At 44.2% G+C, this 25,825-nt stretch overlaps 1 protein-coding gene across 2 annotated transcripts in view; it reads left to right on the top strand.

Moving 5' to 3' along the window:
* FGFR3 (fibroblast growth factor receptor 3) overlaps nucleotides 1-25,825 on the top strand; it is a 55,896-nt gene that overhangs the window by 2,913 nt on the left and 27,158 nt on the right. For both annotated transcript variants that reach the window (XM_036382136.2, XM_036382135.2), the window contains exons 3-4: nucleotides 18,395-18,658; nucleotides 22,967-23,020. In XM_036382136.2, coding sequence (XP_036238029.1) covers nucleotides 18,395-18,658; nucleotides 22,967-23,020 — 318 coding nt within the window. The remainder of the gene's footprint in view (nucleotides 1-18,394; nucleotides 18,659-22,966; nucleotides 23,021-25,825) is intronic.

The raw sequence follows: 25,825 nt of genomic DNA, 5'->3' as shown, positions 1-25,825 counted from the left end.
TCATTCAGGGGCTATGACAGAGATGATTAGGGAGGTCAGTGAACTCCTTTGCAGCCTTGAGCATGCGGTCACTCTATTCAGCAGCCACAGAATAGACATCAATATAAAAAAGCCCGTCCAATTTGCATTAGTATTCAGATAAAGATATTACTTCGTACGATTTGTGAATGTCAAGTAATGCTGGCTGTTTTCTTAGAGAGCAGCCCAACTGAAACAGCAGCATTTAACTTTTAAGAAATTCTGATAACCAACCATCCTGTCTCCTGTAACTGGCTGTGTGCATGTCTGCACACGGTATATGTGAAAAAGGCAATTTCTGGGCTCTTTAGGGTTTGTGTTGCACTAGTTAGCTGCCGAGGCTGTCTGAGTGCATTGAAAGAGTTGTATAGAGAGCTGCTAATGTTTGATCAGGTTTGTGCGGGAAGGGGAGGGGAGGGGAGAGCTCTCCCAGTCTGTCAGGAGCAGGAACCGAAGTTTCCTTCTGCAAGGAGTGGAATTGTCACAGGCAGCTTGTTTTTCATAAAGACAGAACAAGGACCATTTAGGGATTTGTTTGAATTAAATGGGAGCGCATGTACCAATTCCTGTGACTTTTTTGTGTGGAAGGAAGTGGTGATGTGCTGGCTGCGGTGTTTTTCATGCAGCTGGTGGCAACTGGGCTCTTGTAGCCTTCCAGCATGAGCTCAGCGAGGGCTCCAAGGTGTAGGGTACGCCCGATCTGTGTCACTTTGCTTTGTGTATCTGAGTGTTTCAAAGTTCATCCTGAAATTATAGGGGTATTGAAGCGAGTGCCAAATGGCACTGGCTGTTCCTGGAGCTGGCCTTGGGGTTTATGCGTTCAAACCCTCTGCAAAGAGTCTCTCGTGTATTGATGGTGCTGCTTATTTTGTGCCCTACACCAGAAATGTTTTAGATTCAGTGGGCAGCTGTGAGTGATAGTTTTGAGATTCAAACTTGATCCATTTGTTCTCATGAACAGTAGCAGTTAAAGCTAGTTGAGTCTTTAATATTGAGACTAGCATATTTGGCTATATGCAATAAAATAAGGGGACACAAATAAAAGATGATGAAACATCACTTCTTTAAAAAAAAACCTATTTCTTACCTTGCAAATAGTGAACTAGAAACTGAACTCTGTTCCAGTGCAGACATGGACTCAATATATTCAATAGCAGCTGTATAACATGATCCCTTCTACACCTACTGACAAGGGTCACTCCAATTAAATCTGAGGATTTTTTCTTTTAATAAAGACTTTATTATCAACTGCTGAGTCGGAAATGTGATGAAAGTAGATCTGAAAATTGTGTAGCAAAGTGTTGATCTGCTAATTAAATTGTGCAATTAAAGTAAGCCGCTCTAACTGGCATGTTAACTTTTACAACTCCCTCCAAAAAAATCCTCAATGCTATTTGGGAAGGTGAACCTGTCCTGAAGCCTGACTGAACCTGGGTTTTGAAATTAGATGAACACTAAAGAACTCTCGATTATGGCATTCCCACTGTATCCAGACCGTTTCCATACGGTGGGACCCAGTCTGCTGGTTGCACAAAGCTGAAATTCTTCATAAAGCTGGGGGAGGGTTCTCCCCCCACACCTTATAAGGCTGAGAAACAAAATTTTTCCTTTTAAAATAACAGTGAACTTTGATATCCACCTGAATGCTTAGAAAGCTGTCCTTTTGAATACTTACTGTGTACATCTGCTATTTACTTAGAGATTCTAAAGGATAGGGAATCAGCCTGGTTTCTGAGCAATTTAAACAATTTTCAGTTTATAAACGCTTTGGATCAAGGTGTTTCTGACAGTGATCTCTTGTTGGCATGCAGAGCTGTGACTGAAGACATTTGCTGCACCTTAATTTTAGCTAAGGTTAGGGCATGGCCTGCTGGTGGCTTTTTCTGGTTGGTCATTGAAGTGTGCAGGAGCCTGAGTGTGAGCCATTAGGTTTCATGGAGAAGTGGCTGTGTTGTCATGATGGTTTACCTTTTGCAATTTTTACTATATATAAGGTAGACCCATCAGGCTTGTAACAAATCCAGATATTTATACTGAAAATTGAGTTGAAATTCCCTCTGCAGTTTTTCCCAGCTCAGCTGAACCTGATACACAGCTAAACAATGAATCTGGCTATTTTTCTTATGTTTCCCTGTTTGAATAGATTTCTGTCTTTTCCCTCATAGGCTACATGCTTGTAACTTTTCATGTGTCCTGGGAGTTTGTCTGACTCTGCATATCTGTTTCTTCCCTTTTTTTCTGACCCTTAAAAAATACTCCATCCTTGAAATTGCCTGCTGACTCCCAAGCCATTGAATGGAGTTGTTGGATGTAGCTGTTTCAGTGTTTGCCATTTCATCTCTTTTAACAGCGATTAGTGATAAACTTGATTGTACATGTACCAGACTGTGTGCCAGAGAGGATGGTGCCTGCTAAAAGTTTGCCTTACATTGGGTGTTTTCAGCAAATGGGACTCTGGTTCAGCACAGCCACTCGTGGTGTGTGGCAGCAGGCAGCCCAGACTGTAGGAGGAGTAAATCTGAAAGCACCTCTCTGCAAAGGCTGGGCTAAAATCTTGTCTGAAGATGCATACAAAGCCAAAAGCACCTTAAAATACCTTGTTACACCCTCAATGTTTTTTCCTTGGCCTCCTACATAGCTTGTCAGTTCAGCTGTTTCCCCTCTTTTGGCTGTTTATCTGGTGGTCTTGTTAAAAAAACCCTTTTTTCTCTGAGGTAAAGCTGACTCCCCCAGTGTCTCCGTTCTCATACACCCTGAGCTCAGGTTGCCAAGTGCCACAGTGTGATTCAAAGCTCTATATGTGTGAAGAAGGGCTTTTATTCCTGGTGTGCTTACCCCTAAAGTATCTGCTCCTTGGCTTGAATGACCAGGAAGTTTCTGCAGTATCAAAAGCAAACAAGAACTGTGAGATACGGGCTGAGTAAAACCTTTAGCAAACTTGGTAGTTAAAATGTGAAAGGTAATCAGATGTAAACCTGCCCTATTATTCTGATAGGCTATCAGGGCTTTTGCATTCAGGTGAATAGGAACTAGCCAGGAATAGATAAACCAATTTTTTTTTTTTTTTGGTGCAGTGACACTCACATTACTCAATGTAGCAAAGCTATTTTTGAAGAATAGCAGCACAGTCAAGTAAGAAAATATTTCTCCAGTCACTGCTTCAGTTTCAGATGTATTAATCTAAAAAAGGGGTGGTATTTATTGCAGAGATGGAGGGTAGGTCTAGTGTGCTCTTCTTGCTTTCTCAAATCCAGAGAGCAAGGCAAGATAACGAGCTGGTTAAATAAAAAGGTTATAATGAAACTTGGAAGTAGATCTCTTTATCATGCAGAACTGTATGCAAAACAATTTCCATGTGCTTACATGTTTAGCATCTGTGAGATTTTGGGGCTGTGCCATTTCTGCAGGTTGTGAGGGGTTAAAAGCATTAATAACTCAAGTGAGAGGGGTTCCAAGTTTTTGGGTGAGGAAGAGATGGAGCCCAGGGCTGCTCTCTGGGAGCAGGCTCTGCTCCACAGGCTGCTGTGTGTGCCAAAGGCTCTTCCCTGGGAGCATCACAGCACCAGGACCTGCTGGTGCACTGCTGTTTGCAGCAGCACAGCCAGGGGTGTGCTCTGACCTGCTGAACCACCTGCAGATGTCACACTGACACATGGCAGCATGCTGGCTTGCATTTTCTCCCCTCATTTCCTTTTCGTCCAAGGAGCCAAGCCATCGGTTAAATTCCTTGAGTATGAGGCTTTTAGGGAAAGACAGTAACAGGCAATGATAGTGCACTACGGCATGCCAGAACCCTCCAGAGGTGACTTCCCAACTGTTGCTTTTTCACAACTGATAAAAGTGTTTGTGAGTTTATCTTCATTTAAAACTTTTGCCCTGGAAAGTGAAGCGTTTTATAGTTGTGCCTTGATTTCACTGAGCTACCTTGTGGTGTTCGCAAGGAATCTAAATCCCTAAATTATTTCAGCTGATGTAGTTAAATCAGTAAAGCTTTGGAGACCAATGCTGGGTTATAAGGATTGGACTGTTATCCAAAAGCAGTGGATTTTAAACATTTTGGAGTTGACCTGGCTCGAGCTGGGTGTAGGGGAGGCAGCAAAAGAGCTGAGTATTGCTTAGGGGCCAGACCTTGTGGGGATGTGGTGCGTGGGTGGGTTCTCACTGATGCCAAGAGGGTGTAAAATAACAGGCAAGAAGGGGAGGACTTCACTGTCAGAGAGCTCCAAGGAGGGTGCTGAGGATGAGAGCATCTCTGATGCTCCTCTCACAAGAGGCAGGTGGCACCTAGCTCTGTGAAAATGGGATTCAGGCATGGTCCTTGTAGCAGGATCATGTCCCAGGAGCCATCTGGTCCCCTGTGTTGCTGGTGGTGCCTCTGCAGAGGGGATTTCTGGGGGTTTTGCTGTGGTGTGTGGCAGAGGAGGTCATGTGAAGCCCTGGAGCTGTTTCTGTTCCACAGGGCACCGCAGGGTAACCAGCATCACCCTGAACTGACAGCTCATCCCCTCTTGCTCACTCCCCCTGGGGAAGGTGAAATACACCTCTGTGAAGGCTTTTCTTTGGAGTAAAAAAGGAGCTACAGGAGATGTCTCTGGATCCAAATGATGAGGCCAGCCTTTCTCAATCTTCCGCTTTCCCTGTCAGAAAACTGAAAAGATGCCAAGAATTAGATTTTTGATTTTATTTTGATGCTTGACAGAGCCTGTAAAGATTCTTCACAGCAAATTTGGCTCCCAGTTTGGAGGGTCATTGCTTTCTTTAGGGGTTTTGCCATTCTTTGCTTCTTGTCCTGTAAAAATAATAATGAGGTCCTGATCTTGTGCCTTTTGAATCCTAGGCAAAAAAAGCCCCCATTGATTTCCAAGAGAGCAGCCTGAAGCTCTTCACAGTTCATGGTGGGAGCAGCTATTTAGCATAAGCAGGGATTGTTTGGGAAGTTTTCTAATGACCCAAACATTTTAACAAGCAGAGGAAACTCTGGCGAGTAAAAGGGCTCCCAGTTTGGGGGGGGAGGTCCCTGGAAATGGCTTTCAGTGACCTCCCATTCCTCTCTATTTCTCCCAGCTGTAACACAGACCTTCACTTCCATCTTCTTTCTGTACCTCCAGCTTCGATGGGAGCCCGTGGCAGCATCACAGCCCAAGCTAAACAGCGGTGACAGCCACCCCCCAGCTCCCTGTGCCTCTGTGGGGCTGAGCTGCTGTGCTGGCCACTGGCCCCTCCTGCCCCATCCTTGCTGCTGTTTTAGCAGTGTTGCCAGCATCAGCCGCAGTGCCATGAGCTGCAGGCAGCACAGTGCACAGCAAAGTGTTAATAATTTCCTATTAATAATTCTGTGGGTGAGCCTGAGCCCTGGGACCCTGCCCCACACAGGAGCCCGTGGAGGAGCTTTCCTGGCACTTCCTGGGCAGACAGAGCACAAGAAGTTTTCCCACAGGATTCAGGATTCTTCTTTTATTATTTTTTTTTTAACCCCACTTTCATGGGTGAGACTCAAGTAAAAGCAATTCCCTCCCAGCAAAATACTTGTGTGGAGACTGTAGGGCCTGAACTAACCGGTGATTTCATTTTTGTTTGAAATTTTTTAACTTCTCTCTATAGATTCCCCCAGGCAAGCATTTTGTTTCTAGGCAGTAGCAGGATCTGTGTGAGATATGCCAAGATGTGCCTTGGGAGATGGGAGTCTCACAGCTAAAAGTGAAGAGGAGAAACCAATTGCAGAGAGAAGGTTAAGGAGTTCTGAGTGTGCCCTGACAATTAGCATGTTCAAGTGAAGATAAATCCTCAATGAGCCTTTCTTTAATTAAAAGAATGATTGGAATTGGGCATAGTATCATCTCTCCTGGTCAGTGTCATGAGTATCTGTATGAATAAAGCATTTCTGAGGAGGGAGAGAAGCACCAGATTTTAATCTTCCTTTGGTAGCCGATGTGTCTGCCTTTTGCAAGGGCACATTTCTCCCTGTCTTGGAGTACCCAGGCTTGTTGACAGTAAACAACTGTCACTTGGCAGTTTATGAAAGAAGAATGTTTTAAGAAAACATGTCCAGTTTAAATAGTTATGTTAATAGGCTGGGGATTCATGCAGAACTGAGGGGATCTGGTAAATGGAGGTACATAAATTAGCTGGCATTTAGAACCATAGGATCGTGGATTGGTTTGTGTTGGACAGGACCTTAAATATCACCTTGTTCCAACCTCCAGTACTCACTGTGTAAGAAAAAAGCTGAATGCAGCTGGGGGACAAAAATAAAAAATACTTTTCATTTTTACAGTCAGTGTGTTATGCATGAATTCACAGCTTTCTGTGAAAGCATAATTTTTTTTTCCAAAGAAAATTCCGAAAGCCTCTTCCTTCCAGCATGTGGTGGGTTGGGCCTGGGAGGTCCCTGGGTGGGATGAGCTGCAGGGCTGGGGCCCCAGTGCTCCCACTGAGTGCCCCAAATGCTGCTCCCAGCTCCACAGGCTTTGGATTTTGCCCCAGATGCTGCTCCCAGCTCCATTTGGGCTTTGCAGCTGCCTTGCCTTGTGCTCAGCCTTGCCTCACAGGGGTGGTCACAAGAGGAGGCTGCAAGAAAACTTTGCCTCCTGATTTATGAATTGATGAATTACAGAAAGGAAGGGGTGGGGTGTGGAGTGGGGGAAAGTAAGGAGCAGCAGATGGTGTCCTCTCTGCATCCTTGCCCAAAGTTGCTACAAATCCATCACCCACCTTCTTTTGGGTTAAACCCTGCTGGATGTAGTGAGAGATGAGTGAGTGCAAAGCGTTTGTTCCAGCTCAGCCCAAAGGCATCACTGTCAAAATATAATGAGTGGGGGCCTGGTGTCAGGCACTTGAAATCTGTAATCAAGCATAAAAAATATGTTTCAGGCTTTCCAGGCTCCTGGTTCACCCAGCTTGGGAAGAAGGGTGTGAGTGGCTGATGGGGGATACTGCATTAGATTTGAAGATACTGGGTAAAACCACTCTCCTGCACTCCAGCTGCCCTCCTGGGATAGAATATAAATATATTAAATACCATGGAGTTCAAAATACAGAGTACTGTGTTACAGATACCCCAGGCTAAAAGAAAGTACCTCAGAGAGGGGCATCTTGATAGCAGCACCTTCTGCCCTTGCTGCAGTTAGGGCAGGAGAGCTGGAGAAGCAAATGGGAACCACCAGAGTTTTGACAAAAGAGTCCCACTCAATTTTCTTTTGCCCAGTGGTTCAGTTAGTATTGCCATTATTTGAACTAGGAGCCAGAGGAAACCCAAACACGAAGCTTCCCACTACAGAAATGGTTTGCAATCTGCCCAGGCAAAAAAGGAAAATAACTCCTGGAAAGTGTTAATGGAGTTGTGCTGGGGCTCCAGCCTGTGAATTATTTAGTGAAGGAATGAGATTTCTGCCTCATTTTGAAGTGCAGGCATGCTGGCATCTTGACTTCAAGGAGGCAGTGGGCTTCTGCATTGCAAAAGCCTTCATGAAGGGAAGCACAGAGGGGGCAGCAGGGGTTCTCCTTTGCCCTGTCTCCCTCAGTGCAGGGACAAAAAGGGACAGGTTTGTGCCCACCCTGTGGTCTCAGTGAAGGGTCACTGCCTGAGCCCTGGGTCTGGTGGCCCCACGCCCTGCAAATCCTTCCTGTGAGGAGTCACTGCATGCTCTGAGCAAGATTGTCTTGTGGGTGGAATGTGTTAGTCCTGGCAAAAAAAGGGCCTGAAACCTCCTCAGATGCTTTCAAAACACATGTAAATGTTTGAAGTAGAGGTTTTCTCCCTCTCTGTCCCCTCCTCCCAATGCATAGCAAATGACATGTAAATGTTTGAAGTAGAGGTTTTCTCCCTCTCTGTCCCCTCCTCCCAGTGCATAGAAAATGAAGTGCAGACAAGAGGTGCAGTCTTTGCAGCAATAACTTAACCCAGTGTTTGAGCCCAGCTGTTTTGGGCATGAGACAGAGCAGTTGGAGGGGTGACAGAGGATGTCTCAGGCCAGGCAGGAAGAAAAGATGACCCCGGATTAGCCACTCACCCCTGGAAAGGGAGTGGAAGGGACAGAATGCTGTGTGCAGCTCTTGCTCCATTTGTGGGTTATGCATCAAGGGCGGTTGTCCAGCTTCATGTTTTCATGAGTAATGCACAGTGATGGTTCATCCCACCCAAGGGAGCACGGTGGGAGCTTTGGTGCCTGACTTTCAGACAAATGCAGCCTGTTAGTGGCTGCTGGGCTCAGTTTTTATCATCTCTATCTTCTACCTGGCAGAGAGCTGTTTTCTTCCTCCCTTGCCTTGCCTGATGCACTGACCATCTTTGGCATGACAGCAGCATCTATCTAATTCTTAGAGGCTCATTTGCACAGAGAAGAATTTATAAGTGTTTCTGGTGGGGAAAGGAAAAGCTGGGGAAATGAGAGTCAGAAGGATGGGGAATATATGCCAAAATGCCTGTGGAAGGTCCCTGGTTCATGTAGGTAGGACCAGCCACGTCCTCTTGTAGGAAGGTGGAAATAGCCCTCTGAAGAGAGTCTGCATTTCCTTACAGCAGCACTAAAATATCTCTGCACAGAGGGATCTACCCTGCTTCTGGAAGTTCTGGATCCTAATGTGGTGCAGGTTGTAGATGATTATTTGGGAGCCCTAAAACTGCTTGAAGGCAGTGGGAACCAAGACACGCATGACTTCCTTGAACTCTCTCTTAATTTGTAAAGTGGAGTCCCAACCCTGCTGTAATAGATAGGGTTACAGGAGACCATTAAAAGGTCCCTCCTGGTGAACCTGATGCCCTGGTGCTGCTGCTGGAAATGATAAACCTCTGCATTCAGGTTGGATGGTATGCCATGCCCTGAGTCTATGTGCCTATGCATGGGAGCTGGTGAGTCCTGCTAATTTAGGGATTGTTTTCCAAGTCTGTTTTCTATAACCCTGTAGACTTAGTACAAATAAAGAACTGACTAAGTTTCCTGTGAGAAGCGCAGAACAAACGCGAAGGGTGGGATTTGAATGCAGAAAGGTGAAAACACAAATGTATACAGAAACAGCAAGTCAAACAAGCTGAAAAAATATTGTAAGGTTGATTTAACAGAGCAGTGAACTCAAAGCTGTCTAATCCCTTTAGCAGCCTTCTTTAAAGAGGAGAAATAAAAAGAATTTTTGACATTACTTTGCCATTTCTCACAACACTTTCTAATAATGCTGAAGGATAAGACTTGAGTTTAGCGCAAGGACAAAGTGTTGCAGCTTTAGTTAGAGGTGTTTTCTAAATAACAAAATCTTAGTTTGTCATTCATGATGTTAAAGTGGATCAGACTTCCTGAAAGGAGATTACTGTTAAATTTCTCCAATTGGGGTACCTGGCACCTAAATCTGGCTTGAGACTCTGAAATAACAAGCTTGGTTTTGAAAGATGCTGAGCCAGGTCAGGCTCTGCATTTAAATCGTTTAAGCACTCTCAGAATCTGGCTATTCATTTTGATGCATAGATATGGATTTCTGGGCTTAATCACCGACCTTTGCATTTCAAATGTTTGACCTTTGTTTTCTTTACTAAGTATGCAGACAGAGTGGCCCCCAAATTATTATTATTTTTCCCTTTTACACAGCTGAAAACGGCCAGCAGAGAAGACTTGAAGTTTTGCATCTTATTACTGAGAAATAGGGATCTTTGAAAATAGCATTTTATGTTACTCAAGGGAAACTTGCAAAAAGGGGAATATTTTCTTATTTTCATTCACGTGAACATGATCCTTCATATATCTAAAACCCACAATCAGCTGGAAAAAAACCCACCCAAACTACCCTAAAACCTTTGCCCTCTCTTAATCCCTGTACAAGAGGGTTTTTTTTAAGATGTCCTTTTCTCCCCCCTGAAATAAAGGCAATTGATAGGCTTATAAACAAATACCAAACATTAAGTCCTAATCTCCATATAGAGGAGCCTGACCCTTTTTATGGAGAGAGAGGGTAGAGGGAGGAAACAGGGCCAGGAGTTTCAGGTTTAATGCTTATTAAAGTTTTAGTGGGTGGGAAAATGCAATCAATAAATTTTGTTTAATGCCTCAAAACTGGTGTTAGTTTTCACTAGCTACACCGGAGAGTAGTTTTTATTTTGAAACTAGGACACTCGTAGTTGGAATGACAATTAATGTGGAGTGAATATGGTCCCAGTTGGAAGCCGATTTTTTGAATAGCATGAGAACTCCCCCCACCTCCCTGCCTTGGCTCCAAAGTGGGGTAGCTTCCGTTTTTAATTAGCAAACCCGGCAAAATTTAGCTCATTGTGTCTTTCTGATCCTTTGGCCCAGTGGATAGCTTGGGTTTCTCCATCTTGCTGTCTTGAGGCTGTTCTTTTTATTTTTTTTCCTTCAGTTTTGGCGCGGGAAGGAAAGGGGGGCTTCAGGATACTTAGGATTAAAGTCATTGTTTGGGGGTATTTGCAGCCAGCTGCCTGCATTAAATGAAGATTAGAGGAGTGCACATTAAAAGTGCAAGGGAAATACAGAGGACCTGGGATTTGGGAGCTGCATAGCTGTGAACCGAAGGGGAAAGGTTGGGGCTTTATGGCAAATTTTTTCTGATGCCATGTGATCTTAAAGCCCACTTCAGAAACATCATAAGTAGCTTCCTGGGCAAAACTGGCTTGGGAATTGGAAAGGAAGCAGGAGCATTTGCATCCCATAGAAAGTTCCTCTGAGGTGAACCTAAACTTTTGAACCTGGGAATTTTTATGAAATACCTTATGTATTTCATAAAAATTCATCTGCACGAGCACTTGAGAGGTGGTGAAATTTGGATAGAACTGACCAAGTAGCTGAAAACCCACCCTGGGGGTCAAAGCTCCAGCATTAATGAACATTTGAAGGATTTTTAGGAAGGAAATGAGAGTATAGAGATAGAGCCCAGGAAAAAAATAACCAGAAGAATCATTCAGCAGCATTATAAGAAAGTTTAAAAATATTTCCAAAGATACATCTGCTCTCCTTTTGCTGTGCTTTGTGCAGCAGTCATTTGTGTAAGCTGTGTCCTTGTAGCAAACTCTGCTAATTCCTTGGGGCGTGTCACCTACAAAATCCTTTGAGGTACCCTGGAGTAGGAGGGGTGCTGTGGTGCACTGATGCTGAAGAGCACAGGTTTGACCAGGACCTCCACAGTTTGGCAGGACCAAGTTCTGCTCCAGTGGAGTTTGGGGCAAGCTTTGCCCAGTCTGTTGGGATGCTGGGAAGGCTCGTTCTGTGCCTCAGTTTACACAGCTGCTGCCACTGGGTTTGAAAGGGCTCGTGGTAGTTGCTTGCTTGCTGCAGTGATGAAGGGTTTTTGGACTTCCTCAGGCATGTAGAGCAGAAATGTAAAACATCAGCTGCTTTGTGGTGGGATCTGTCTGTCAGCATCAAGCTGGGATGCCCCTGCTGTGCTGAGCAAAAGCTGAGGCCAAGTTGGCCACTGCTCTTCAGAGGCAGCAAGAGGCAAGACACCAAAAGGATGAAAACACAGTCTCTTGTGCTCCCCAAGGATCAGCCCAGGGAGTTCCATCACTGCCTGGAGCAGGGAGCAGTGTGAGCTGGCCACGTTTGGCACCAGGCTTGGTGAGGTGGTCTGTGTGACCTGTGGCATGCAGCTGCAAGGGTGTGCTCATGGTGGCATGCAGCTGCAAGGGTGTGTGCTCATGGTGGGATGCAGCTGCAAGGGTGTGCTCATGGTGGCATGCAGCTGCAAGGGTGTGTGCTCATGGTGGGATGCAGCTGCAAGGGTGTGCTCATGGTGGCATGCAGCTGCAAGGGTGTGCTCATCATGGGATGCAGCTGCAAGGGTGTGCTCATCATGCCAGGCTGGGGCTGGTGTCACCCCACCGTGAGCATTGCTGCAGCTCATTGCTGCCCTTCTGGAGGAAAGCACAGGGACTTGGGCACCTGGGAGAGCTGGAGCCATCTGCATGGGCATCCTTGAGCAGGAGCTCTCACAGCCTGGGCACTCAGCATGCCCATGCTGCCTCCCAATCTGCTGCTCCCTGTCTTTGGGGACCATTCATGAAGTGGAGACATTTCATATCAGTTCTTTTATTTCTCTAAAACAAGTTCCATTCTAAGTTCAAAAAGTTCAGTGCAGAACTCTGAGCTGACTAGATACCTACAAGGGGTGTTTGCTTCCCTGTTTTCAGTGGGGAACCGAGTGTTTGCTTGTACCATCTGGCCAGATTTTAGGGAAAACTCCCCATCACTGCTTGTTCTTTTAAGCCAGCAATCCCCAGCTGAAGGCTTGGATCAGTTCTGGGCTCTCAGCAGCAACCAAAGCTTTGTGCCTCTTGGAGGGGTTTGCATTCCCATCTTTTTAGGTGTAGCCAGGAGACCCCTTTGATTTGCTCTCTGGTGGGTTTTTTTTCTGTCCTCCTCAGGGCTTCCAAGTGTCGGAGGGAAATCTTCCTGGCCAAAGTGTTTTTGTAACTGTTTTAGCTTTGTGACAATTTATTTCTTTAAACTCTCTGTGCCTGAATTGGGTGACCTATGAAAACAGTCCATTAAAAGGAGGATACTGTAGAGTCCTGATGAATCCTGTTTTCTACTTGGCCGATGGAACAGAAAGCTAATTGCCAGTAGTAAATCCATTCAAAGGAGAGCTGGAGGGAGGGAGAAAAGCTAATATTCCTCCTTGAATGCCATTTAATCTCTGAAACCTTTCATGCAGATGTAAATTAGGATTTGCACAACAGAGTCAACAGTTGCTCCCTAGATAAGGCAGATTTGTAACATCTGCTTTTTCCATTTTGGAAGCTCTTCCAAAGTCGGGGATAGCCAAGCTAAACAGTAGAGATTTTTTTAATTCCTTTCCATAATCTCTTGTTTATAAAGAAAGCTGCATATGACAGAACTAAACCTAGTTATTGTTTTGCTAATTCTCTAGGAAAAAGGTTTGCTTTTTTCCTAAAACAGATCTAAGAAAACCCCCATAGGGTTTTAACACAGTGCAGTTACTTGTTAATGTCTTTGAAAGAAATGTCTGGTAACAAATGCATAGGCCACTGCAGTGAAAATACAGTATAAACAGTCTACTTTGCATTATTATTATTATTATTATTGCAGCTGTTTTAAGCTTTTCCAGGAGAACTGCCTCCTCCCAAACACATGCAATATAGGAAAGATGAAGTGGTACCTTTGAGTGATCTGGTCTAGGGGAAGATGTCCTTGCCCATGGCAGGGATGTTGGAATGAGCTCATGTTTAAGGTCCCTTCCAACACAAACCATTCTGTGGTTCTATGATTCTGTGAAATAATGGAGGCAAACCTTTTCCAGATATGATTATCCAAAGACATATTTTTATATCACAGTTTAGACTTCTACAGATACAGATATTTTATTTTTGCAGTATTTTATTTCTGAGTGTGAGCCCCACTGAGCAGGGGAGATAACCCAGCAAAAACACTTTGGGAGGTGATACTGCTTCAGCAAAGCATCCTGTGCTGCTGTGATTGCCAAAGCAAGCCCATTCTTCCCAGGATGGCTGCAGCCTGGCACTGGGAACTGTGGTGCAAGAGGGGTCTTGATCCCACAAGGGGAGAGGAACTGGGGAAGAGAAAAAAACAGAAGGTTTTCTATAATACTTTTTATTTTATAAATAATAGAAAAATAGGTACACAAAATACTTTATATAATATCATGCATGTATTTGATATATTTGCTGTGCCAGGCTGGTGAGGTGCCTTTTGGGGTGGCAGGGCCATAGCCAGAAAGGGATGTTCCACCTCTGGCACATCACATCTGTGCAGAAAGGAGGGGAAGCTGTGCCCTGCATAAAGCACTGCCAAATATATATATAAATATAAAACATATAAAATATATTTATGTAGAAAAACATATATAAATGTAAAATATATATAAAATATATTTTTATAAATATAAAAAATATATGTATATGTATGTATGGCATGGTTCCTGTGGGGAGGTGACACTGATGCCACTTGTCACTTTTCCTGGCTGCTTTTTAGATTTAGACAGATCTTAAATGAACAGTATTTGGCAAGGAAAGTATTTTATTTCCCTTCTGGGAAGTTTGCTTTTCCCAGTGCAGAAGTCCCAAGGTGAGGTAGGGAAGTGACTCCATCCCAAGAACAGACACACAGGTATTGTGGAAAACACCTGAATATTACTCAGTGGGTGAATAATATACTCAGTTAACACAGGTAGGACACTTATTTAGGATCAACCAGGGCTAAATAGACAGGACACAGTGCTGGTCAGAGTCTGGAGATAGTGTACATGCTCTTTGCCACCATGGCTGTGTTCATCCCCCTAGGGCTGGAGGTTTTCCTACACCTCCAGCAATTATCCACCAGCTATCCCAGCTGGCTGGGACCATGATCCCCTTGGGAATGGGATAGCAAACTCAACAGGAGAAAGCTCTGGCATGGCTGTTGCTCTGTGATCCTATAATGTATCCTGTCACAGTGGATTTGGTGCATCAAAATACATAGAACAAGAAACTATTTCAGATTAACCTGATGAGAGAAATGAGTGGAGCGCTGCTGTCTCTGTGCTTGTTAACGTGCCAGATACAGCTTGTCCAGCTTGAAAAGGGAAAAATATGATCTGCTTAGTGCTGAGCCTTAGTCCATTCCAGCACTGGGCTGTGGAGCAGTCCTGGAGAGTCTCTGGGTGGGTTGCTGGGGCTCAGGGTGGGGTGAGGAATCCCTGCTGGTGGTACAGAAGGTTGTGTGCCTCAAGTGCTCGGTGGGGCAGTCCCAGTGTAGCCTGAGCTGTGGTGGATGCTCCCCTGCTGCAGGATCTCCACTGAGGGAAAAGGATGATGGTGATGGGGAATGCACATACCCCACTAGAGCAGACTCCTGAACACTTCAGTGCTTGAAAAAGTAGGGCTGTGGGAAGTCATTCCCAGGGAAAAATTAAAGGTGAAGAGAAAGAGATTTTCTGGAGCCAGAACCCAGCGCCCTGTGAGGTGACATGGGACCATGGGGCTCCCTCACCCCTCACTGTGAGCCTTTGCTGCCCAGCAGCAGTCCTCAGCAGCATGTGGAAATAGTCCCTGGCACCCAGGAGGGCATCAGGCTTGGATTTTCTGGGGGCCATAAGCAGCCCAGGAGTAGCCCACCACCCTCCACCTCCTCCTCATCCTTTTGTGCCTGAATAAAAAATAACTTGGGAGCTGCATGCGTTAAAACCAAAATAAAACATTTCCAGGCTCAGCCAGAAACAAGTATTGATGTCTGAGAGGAGCAGACAGCTGATGGAAATACTGACACACTTAAGTACTTGGAGCTGTGAACCACACAGAAAGTGAATTATTGCTGGGATGAGCCAAGCAGCCATGGAGATGAAGTATCTTATCCTTATAAGTGAATACATACAAAAGCATTTCAGCATTGCTGGGCCAACTGCTCCTCATTGTGGAAGGTGTTTCCAGCCAGTTGCTGCCTTTTTGCTCCTCTGAACAGCTTAAAAATGGTCTCTTTCTCTGTTGTGTGTTTGTTATGAGCAGTGATGATGCTGCAAGTGCTGATCTTCATCAGATGCATCTCTTAGTGGTTCTCAAGTCATTACTGCTTTGGCTAAACTAATAATTTGTTGAGTTTTAGTCATACCTTGGGAGCCCACAACCCAGATTTCCTCTTTCTCTCAAAGAACCTGTTAAAGCTGCAAATGTGTTAATCCCTGCTCTGCTGGCAAGTGTCAGAGTGGGCTCCTGTAGCCCCTACATGGGTTACCTCCCTGGTAATTTATACTCGTGTGTCATGGTTTAATCCTGTCTGGGAACTCAGCCCCTCACTGCAGCTTGCTCACCCCAACTCAGAGGATGGAGGAGAGAATTGGAAGAGTAAAAGTGAGAAAACCACCCATAAGGGTGGTGATAAAGACAGTGTAATAAGAGAAGCAAGGGCTGTACACATAAGCAAAGCAGAACAAGGAATTAGTTCACCACTTCCCCAGGCAGGTGTTCAGCCCTCCCCAGGACAGCCAGGCTTCCTCATAGGGTGACTGAGAAAGACAAATGCCACCACCCCAAAAAATTCCCCTTCCTCCTTCTTCCCCCAGCTTTATTGCTGAGCATGGTGTCATGTGGTTTGGAATATCCCTTCAGTCAGCTGGGCTCAGCTGTCCTGGCTGTGTCCTCTCCCATTTTTTTATAGCTGGAGAGTTGGCTTCAGAGGGGGGAGCTTCATGTCTCCTCCATGTCTTGGTGTCTCAGGTTGAAAAGGTGTTGGAAACACCAGGCACATGCAGCTGGAGGGCAGGAAGGAGGTGCTGGACTCTGGCCACCCTGTGGGAGATGTGAGCTTTGCCTCCCTGCTTTGAAGTCCTGCTGTTTCAAGCATGGAAATGAAACTGTCTCTGCTTTCAGATTTATCTTTGTACTTGAAAGCTATATAAGGAGCGAGAGTAAAAATTGGTTCTCCAAGGTCACGGTTGGCAAAGTGCTTAAAAGCATTTGAGTGCCCATTTAAATACTTGGTGGAGATCTCTCATTTGGGTCCTGTTTATTTTTTAAGCCATAAGTATATAAACAAAAGTTTGGAAAACAGTTAACAGAAGTGAGATTATGACCATTTGTAGTGTTCTCCTTTTAATTCATTGCTACATCTACCCCAAGATTATTCCCAGTCAGAACAAATGAAGTCACTAGAACCAAACTTTGCATCACAACATCTGCTGGGGAGATTAAAGGTAGAGATGCCAAAATCAAGTTGTCAGAAACAAGAGGTGCTGCTTCATCCCACAGAAGAAGCTTGAGACCCCAGTCTATCTGCTGAGTCTTACTTTCCTCTTCATTCCAGCGTTCCCTGTATACATTTTATAAAAATTCTTTGTTTCTTTGTCATTAACCCAGGTTCATTATGGTTTTTGAAAAAGAGTTATTTCCTTTTAAACAGCTAACCAGTACAGTTTGGGCTGTGCTTAGTCTGGGCTTGTTCCTGTTCAGCAGGTTTATAATACAAAAGCCAAAATATACAAGGCTTGATCGTCTGGCAAACAGCTTTGGTAGAACTGTGTTTTGAGTGGAGGAGTTTGGCAGTTGTGTGGGGTTTGTTTTCCAGTAGATGAAATTAGCAAGAGGTTCCATCAAAGTTAGACCAGTGCTCAATCTTGCAAGTGCAAAGCTGTCCACAGGGCTTTTTAATGTGAAGCCAAGGTTGATACAGTGAAAAAAGTCCTCATAGTCTAGAAGAAGGAAGAAAAAACTTGAACATTTAAACCAGAATATTTCTTGACCGTATTTTTCCCAGAGATATATCCCAGTTGGAAATAGACCATGGGTGAACACTCAAATGTAGCAATCAGTGCTGGTCTGATGGCAAGGAGATTCTGCATGGAGCTCAGTCTTCTTCTTTTGATTTACTAAAAGTGTATGCTTTCAGGGAAAAAAATTTATTAAAAGGGAAAAAACCCCAATGCCCTAAACCTCTGACTGCATGAACACCACAACATTCTGGCCAAACCATAAAATATTTGGGTTGGAATTGGTGCCATGGTATGAGGAAAGGTTTTTTGTAATCCCAGTGAGTGTGGGCTTTGCCTCCTGCGAGACAATACCTCCCATGAAATACCACATTTTCAGGCTCTCAGAATCCTTTCTTTCTACCCAGCAAGGCTATTGACTACAGCATTTTTATATTTTAAATCTTTACCTTTATACAAGAATAAAAACACACATGGCAAGAAGAGAAAAGCAATACATTTTTCTCTTATAGCCTGCTCCAGCTCTTTCACCTCAAGGCAGAAGAGCAGCCTGGAGCCAGTGCTACATCCTCAGGTATTTGAAGCTGCTCTACTTGCACTGGTTTCACAGTGAAGTCATAATATATGAAGTTATCTTTGGTTCTACACTTTTGCTGCACACAGAATAACCTCAGCAGGAAGCTAGTGATGGTTTCATTTATTTTAGCAATTCCAGCCTTTATCTTCTGTCCAGCTTTCCATCTGTTTTCTTCAGCCCACAGACATTGCCTTTGGGTCACCCAGAGTCACATAAGAAATTTGGTTTATCCCCAGTTCTGCTCCTTTCTGTCCTTGCTGGGTCTCATAGGGTTTGTGGGCAGGCTCACAGCAGTAGACAAAAGGAAGTCTGGAGACTGAGCTGTGAACTTGCCAGCGCACACTTATTTGTGCCAGATCACCCCCTCACCTGCAGCACTGGGTGTTGCAATGACCCTTCTAGAGGTCTGTGCTGTTTGTTGGGATGCACCTGGTGGCGTGGATGTGTTTTGGTTGCTACAGGATCAAAGCCATCCTTGTAGATCAGACCTGACTGTCTTTGCACAGCTACCTGCCTGTGGCAGGCAAGGGGAAGGTCTGGGCACATGGAAGCATCAGTAGAGCAAATACAAGATAGGTTTCTTTTCTAAACACTCTTCTATCTCTGCTCTTATTTATTCATCTCCATTTCTTTCTCCCTTTGCAGAATACTTGAGGAGCGAGACCGCCTTTCTGGAAGAGTTGGTGTTTGGAAATGGAGATACCATTGAACTTTCCTGCAACACCCAAGGCTCTTCTGTGTCTGTTTTCTGGTTTAAAGATGGTATTGGAATTGCACCTACCAACAGGACTCATATTGGACAAAAACTGTTGAAGATAATCAATGTGTCATATGATGACTCGGGGCTGTACAGTTGCAAGCCAAGGCATTCCAACGAGGTCCTGGGAAACTTTACAGTCAGAGTTACAGGTATGTACAGAAATGCAGCTGTTTCAGTGATTTTCTATCCTTTTTATTTTTTTTTTTAATTTCTGCCCTTTCACATGTTCAGCACAACTGGTGGTTTGTGGTGTTTGTCTTTCCTTGGAAAGTCTGTACCTCCCTGGTAGCTCCTGACAATGATTAGACTGGCAAAACAAACCAATTGAAGAATGCTTGCGTCCCCATACCAAATGCTGAACCTTGATGTTAGTACTGAGAGAGACTTAGAAAGGATGCTGGTCAGATTAAATCTCAGATCCCCCTTAACACTCAGATAGATGCAATGCTACGTGTGGCTTTGAAGTTTTTTGTGAGTGAGTGAACTGTGACTCACAGAGGTTAAATGATTTCTATGTTATGTGACAAATCAGTGGCAAAGTTGCACATAAGAGCTGGAAGTTCCTGAAGACTGTTTCTCTGTTGTAGCTGGTAAATCTCTGCCCTCCATCACCGGTATCACAAATTGCTAGCTTGTGTTAGAGGTAGCTTATCTGTAAACTGTGTTTATCCAAAATATGTGCTTCATCAAAGTTACTTACTGGGATTCATACATTGCAAACAAGTGGTGTTAGCAAAGCACATGCTGGCATTTGCTTGGCCATATTTTTTGTGATGAGGACGATAGAACAGAACAGCTACAAGCTGTTCAAGCCTGGATCACTAAACACAGAGTGCCAGAAAAATCTGTTGTTTCCAGATAGCTAACCACCAACACAAAGGTCATTTTCATGATTTCAGGCTGGTGCAATGGTAGCTGGATCACTGTGAGCAGATAGAAACTCCCCTGATCACAGGTTAAAAGCCTGAATTTTCGGGAGAATTAGCCCCTTTGAAAACTTCCATTTGCCCTTAAACTATTGGAGCTCTTTCAAGAATCCTTGAATAGTAGGTCCTTTCTCCAAAAGTTGAGTTCCCTCAAAAAGTAAGAGTCTCTGTCTGAAAACCAAACACAGAGATGTTTGCGATTGTGAATCACATCCACTCCATAGAGAGCTTTCTTGTGCAATAGAATTTTGTGTGAGAGAAAACCATCATGAGAATAAAAGCTCGTTTCACCAAGCCTTCAGCAACATCTGCTTTTTATTGAGCGTTACTGGAGATTGCTGTGAATGCTTCAAGGTCATATCAATTAAATGGTTAAAGAAGTATTTGGCCCTTGAAAGGCTTTCTTTAACTAGGTACGATTATTGGAGCTATCCAGCAAACTGCAGGTTGTTAGAAATGTTACTCTCTCTTTTTTTCCTAAGTGACATGAAAATGCTTTTGAGTTCAAGGGGCAGCAGGGATGCAGGAGAGGGCAGCTGGTTACATGCTCAAATGAAACAGCTGCCAGCCCCAAAAGTTTGTAAAGTGAGAAATTGTTTTTAAAAGTGGAAGGACTGATAATCCTCTGCTTTTAAAAAGTTTAAGCCCCTGTATTTTTCCTCTTCACTAATAATAGCTAATAACAGCTTAAGAACTAGCGAGTAACCTGAACCTGCTTTCTGACAACATTATGAGTCTTTGATTCTATTAGCCCACTGTCATTACCACCAAAGTGCTGGTAATGTGGGAGCCCCTTTTTAGCTGTCAGCAGCACTTGTTTTAAACTTTGAAGCTCTGCTTTATCTGGCAATAGTGGCGCCTCTCATATACTCAGATATTTCTTCATAATTAGTATTGATTGCTCAGTGTGGCACTGCAGAGCTGAGATTGTGATCAGAGATTTGTGGTTTGTGTCCCCAATTCTTGAAGGTAATGCCAGCAATTAGCTCAGGTATCTGGTCAGGTGTTCGTGTGGATATCTGATGTTTGGGGCTGGAGTTATTCTCTGCATTAAACTGGTTTAGAGCTGTACTAACAGACTGGAATTGCTCTGATCTCTGTTCTTAAGTGAGCAAAGCTAGGCTAGGCGTGTTTGGAATAACTGATCCACATACAAGTTCCATTTTTACAAGTTCCATTTTGAGAATGCTTCCATGTCCTAGGGGCATATGAGGATTTTCCTCCACAGAGCCACGAGATTTGAGTCTGCAACAAACTGACTGTGCTGCAGTGACTCTGACTGTGCACAGGGGGATGTTTGATGCTGGAAGCAGAGCAAGTAGATGCTGGAGCTGGCATTCAAGGGCTGAGAACCAGGCTGATTAATAGCAGGATTTGACGTCTCTAAAATTCCTCCCTTGACAGACAAGGGCTTGAGTGTTTTGCTAGTTTACAAAAACAAACATACCGTCCCCTAAAAACCTGAGCACTTGGAGAGGATTGTGTAGAGGCTGCGTGCCCAAACTGATATCCAGCCCTAAGTTGGCAGAAGCTCCATTTCTGCAGCCATTTCACACACAGAACAGCCTTTGGATTTAGTGGCTGAGCAGCACCCCTGTGATGAGCATGGACTGCAGGCTGGCACCAGCAAACAGAGCTTTCAAAATACCCAAGGCCAAGCATTTCAAAACAGGTGACTGAACAAATTAAGTCCCTTTTCATTCATAATTAAAGCCCTTTTGACAAGTTCTTGCCAATACTTCAACAACTTCTGGTAAGGATTACTCTTTTAGTACATTATAAACAAATAGCTTATAATTTTCAGTCACCTTTTGAAAAAGATGATGTTTTAGTAACTTGAATAGGACAGTAGCTATGCATACGGGATATTTGGTATTAAAGTCTAAGCTGCACTTTTCATCTTAAAAACAAGCAAAGTCAAAGACTTCCCTCAACCTTGTGAAAAGGATTTTGTATTAGTTTAAAAATTGATTTCTACTCCTCTGGTTATGATGGATTCATTGGAAAGCAAAAGTAAACTATAATCATGTGTTAATATGTGGGTAACCAAATCTGAGAGCAGAGCTGAGAAGGTGCTGATTTCTCGTCGATGCTGGTGGGGATTTGGCTCAGTTTCTGCCTGACTTGAGTAAACCTGCTGGATCAGCCAGAGCACCTAAACATCCACTTCACTTTCAGCAAGCCCCATGGCATTTCCCTAGTTCTGCTGCCAGCAGGACCTCAAGTGTGGATTTGCAGTTAGAGACGTGCTCGGAGTCGTCCTTGGGGCTTTGCCAAGGAGAAGTTGCAAAGCACCATGAGCCCCTGCAGACCAAGGCAGGGAGATGTTTCCTGTGTTGCTTCTGTGGATGATGACTATTTGTTGTTACCTTTCCTTTTCTTCCCCCTTCTTTTATCCCTTCCCCACCTTTTTGTTATTCCATTTTTACCTCCACTGTGCTGGTCAGAAGACAGTAGAAGACTCAAGTGCATCTTGCAATGAAGGATGTTCTGCCTGGCTTGATCTGAAACAGCTCTTTACATTTCTGGCCACATGTTGAACATTCATAATGTTTCCTGTTTTCTAGTGTTTAAGGCCAAGTTCTCCTACCACTGTCTCAGAACATAAAGGCTGCTGGGTTATTAGCATTTTGCCTTTATTTGAAAGAAAAATTTCTGGAGATTATGTAACATCAGTGATGCTAAGTCTTCCAGATGCTGAAGTGTACTAAACTAAACTGTGTAAATTAAATCAAACACTAAGCTGCTATTTGATAATGGCGTTTACATTTACAGTAGTCAGTTGATGGGGGGAAGAGGGACTGAGCCTTCATTGTGGACAGCTTGGAGAAGGTGAAATGTTAGACCACATAAAAAAAAAAACAGTTTGGAATGTTTTGGAGAGATACAGATGGAAAATTCCCACCTGTTTACCTGTATTGAGTTACAGCTTTGAGGTCCCTCTGTGGGAGGAATATAACTAAAGAGAACTGGAATAGTCATCAAAACATTGATGGAGAGAGGTTTGATTGCAAGAAGTTCAAAAGTTTTGGTCTTAGTGTTTGAACAAGGAGTTAATGAAGGGAGGTGTGGCAGGAGGATATTGAGTTAAAAGAAAAATGCAGGGAAAGTGAATTAGAAATGCTGACCTGTCGTTTTGAGACATGGTAAAATAAAAGGTCTTCAGAGTGAATGCTAGAGGGAAGGGAAAAAAAAGCAGTCAGAGAGCTTGTTCTGCAAAAAAACGAATTTTTCTGGTTTAGAATTCTTTTTGTATTTATGAGGAAGAGAACATTTCACACAGGGAGAAGTATTTGACATTGGACCACGTTTTCAGAGCCCTGGCAAACTCTTGACACCTCTCTCCCAGCTGGGACAGCTCCTGTGCAGTTGTGCCTGGCCCAGCATCACCAGAGAGGGGTGGGCTGGTGGAGCTGCAGGGAAGGGTGAGCCACCACTTGGATGTCCCTTGTGTCACACCAACAGCCTCATCCAGCAGTGTCCCCATGTGCCATCCTCTTTCTGCTTCACTTCTTTCTTGTCTCTTTCCAGATTCCCCTTCGTCAGGTGATGATGAGGATGATGATGATGAGTCAGAAGATACAGGTAATTCATTTTTCTGGGATACAGAGGCCTTTTCTTCGCAGAAGCTGTGGCTCCCAAGCAGTACAGCTCATCTGGGTGTTCATGTAGCCACACAGCAGCTTTGTGTTGAAATCAGTGACCTTAGGATGGAGCCATGATAAAATTTATCTAAAAATTTAGAAACAGCTGCCAGAGTGGTATTGCTGCTGTGGAATCCTACAGCAGCAGTACTATGTGCAAATTCTCCTTGCATGTAAATCCAGACAAGCCCACTTACTATATATATATACAGATATATATATATATACATATATTTGTTTTACTGCACTGATGTTACACCAGTTTTATACCATTTCAAACCTTGACTGCTTTACTTTTAACTATTCTGATTCTGGTGCTTACCAGCTTCTTGACAGGAGTCAGAGTACAAAACATAGACTAGCCAAGGGCCAGATTTACTGATGCCATAAGTGAGAGCAGCCTCTTTGGCTTTACTGGCTTTTTCTTTCACTCCTGTGAGGAAGAGAGCCCCAGGACAGTGCTTGGTGCTTTCACAGTGAATCTCTTTCAATCCCAGTGCTGCTTTCTTTAAGTGCAATAGCATTAATCAGGATCATTGCAGGCTTCAGAGGTGTTAGTGCTGGGTTTTATTCTGCTCTTAATACTTCTGCAGAGTGAGCTGCCCATGTGTATGTATCTTTAATAAATAAATGTCTTTGCATTTGAACTCCCAATCAGCTATGTACATTGGCAGAAGTTCAACATGACTGGAAAATCTCTCCTGCCCATAACATTGCACATGCAGGACTCTTTCAAACAGATCTGCCACTGCAATGAGTTAATACTGCTGTGTGTGCAGTGTGTGGACATTAATGGTGAGTTACAGTGCCAGGAGACCCATCAGCAGCAATTAGTGGTTTTCTGATAGCTTCTAATTAGGGGCCAAATCTGGCCAGGTGACAGGCACCTTTGCAGAAATGCTCAGGGCTCCTGGTACCTGCTGAAGAATGGTACAGACATAGAGAAGGTGTGGTTTGGTCAGAATTTTTTCCTTCTGATGAGGACAACTGATTGTTCTGTGCAGTTTTTTATGTGGTTTATAGAGAACTCAATCTCTTAGCAACAGGTATCACAAAACATCAGCTGGCTTATGGTACAGAAAGACGTTTTTCTTCACTGGAAGGGAAAACACACATTTCACCACATGTATTTATAGCCTGTTTTCTGGGTCTTCTTGACTTTGAGGCTGTCTCTGGTTTTAGACCTGGAGGTAATGGCTGGCTTTGCTTAAAGGTCTCGTTATAAAAAGTTGGTTTCTCTTCTGCTTTAAAAATGGTTGATTAGGTTAACGTGTCAGTGCGGCGAAACCTCACAGTGATATTTTGTGACATGAGTGTGCTTTGTGTTGCTTTCTTTGATGTCAGATCCTCCACTTAACCCTCAGAGGTCTCCTGAGTCTGGGGAGCTGTGTTGTTAACCCTGGTACCACCACTGGCAGGACATCCCACCAGGAGCAGGGGCTGAAGGACCATCCCAGGCAGGCACACACGGTGTAGCCAGTGCCATGTTCTGTGAACTGCCCAAAGACCCAAGTCCTCTATCTCCTGTGGCAAATATGTGCCCTACTAATGGGGTGTATGAGCCCCTGCTCAGGCATCAGACACATCTGTGGTCAGTAGTTAGAGAGGAGGAAAGGCAATAAATGCTTTCATGCAAAAGAAAAATACCACAGACTCATAGGATGGTTAGGGTTGGAAGCGACCTTAAAGGTGTCAAGTCAGTATAACTGATAGTGTTTCATATTTAGGGGGAGGCAATCCAGCCTGGACTGGCTCACTGAGTGCTGCCACGCTGCATATCACTGACTAAAATCCTTTTGTCCTGGCCCCTTGTGATGATAAGTTACTTTTCTGGCTTGTGTTACTCAAGAGAGTTTCTCATCCTCACATAGTGGTGAGTTCAGAAAGCTGGTTCCAATAGCATCAAGAATTTGAAGCCAATCTGGGTAATTTCGAGGGTTGGTAATACCAAATTCTGTGTGGAATGCCCTGCTCTGCTCACTCTCAGCTTCCTCTCTGAAGGGGAGCACAGAAACAGGGCATCCCTTAGGGATGGGCAACAGAAAAGGAGAAACCTCTGCAGCTTCAGGTCAGCTCGTTTGTCGCAGCCTTGTCTCAAGCCGTGATCCGCCTTTGCAGAAAGAGGCTTTCTAATACCTCTGTTCTCTACAGCTGTTTTCCCTGGCCCCGAAACAAAAACAAAACTCCCTTTTCACACACTGTGCTTCTGCCCCAGTGCTCCCTACCCCTCTTGTATCTGTTTGTTTGGAGCCCCCGCTGCGCAGCCCCAGCACCTTCAAAGAGCCCCCATAATCTCCAATTAAATCTGGCTCTGTCCTCCGAGGCGTCAGCTGGGGAAATTACACAATTAGGGTTGATTCTGTCTGCCACAGAATTTGGTGGCAGCTCCTAATTGCTAAATGAGTGCTTGGCTGTATTAATTATTCCAAGTATTGCTCTCAGGTTTTTTTTAATTGGTCATTCCAGTTGGATGGGTGGCCGGTGTCTTTGACGAACAAAACGGACCGTCAGGCTTAGTGTTTGATGATGGGAAAGGGCTGGTGATAATGTTTGGGGGTCCCTTTTTTTTTCCACACCTGCACATGCAAAACCATTGCTAGTAATTAATTTGCAGAGAGCTAGTCTAGAAAATTTTCCTGTCTTTCATCCTTCCTCTTTTCGCGCTCCCAAAACTCTCTGGAGCTTTGCAAGCTTTGCTTGAAAAGAAGAGTTAGCAACATTTTCAGGCCCTTAAAAAGTGGTAATG

This window comes from Molothrus ater, chromosome 4 (genome assembly GCF_012460135.2).
Source record: "Molothrus ater isolate BHLD 08-10-18 breed brown headed cowbird chromosome 4, BPBGC_Mater_1.1, whole genome shotgun sequence".
Taxonomy (NCBI): Eukaryota; Metazoa; Chordata; class Aves; order Passeriformes; family Icteridae; genus Molothrus; species Molothrus ater.
The sequence above is the reverse complement of the archived record's forward strand: the minus strand, read 5'-3'. Positions and strand labels throughout refer to the sequence as shown.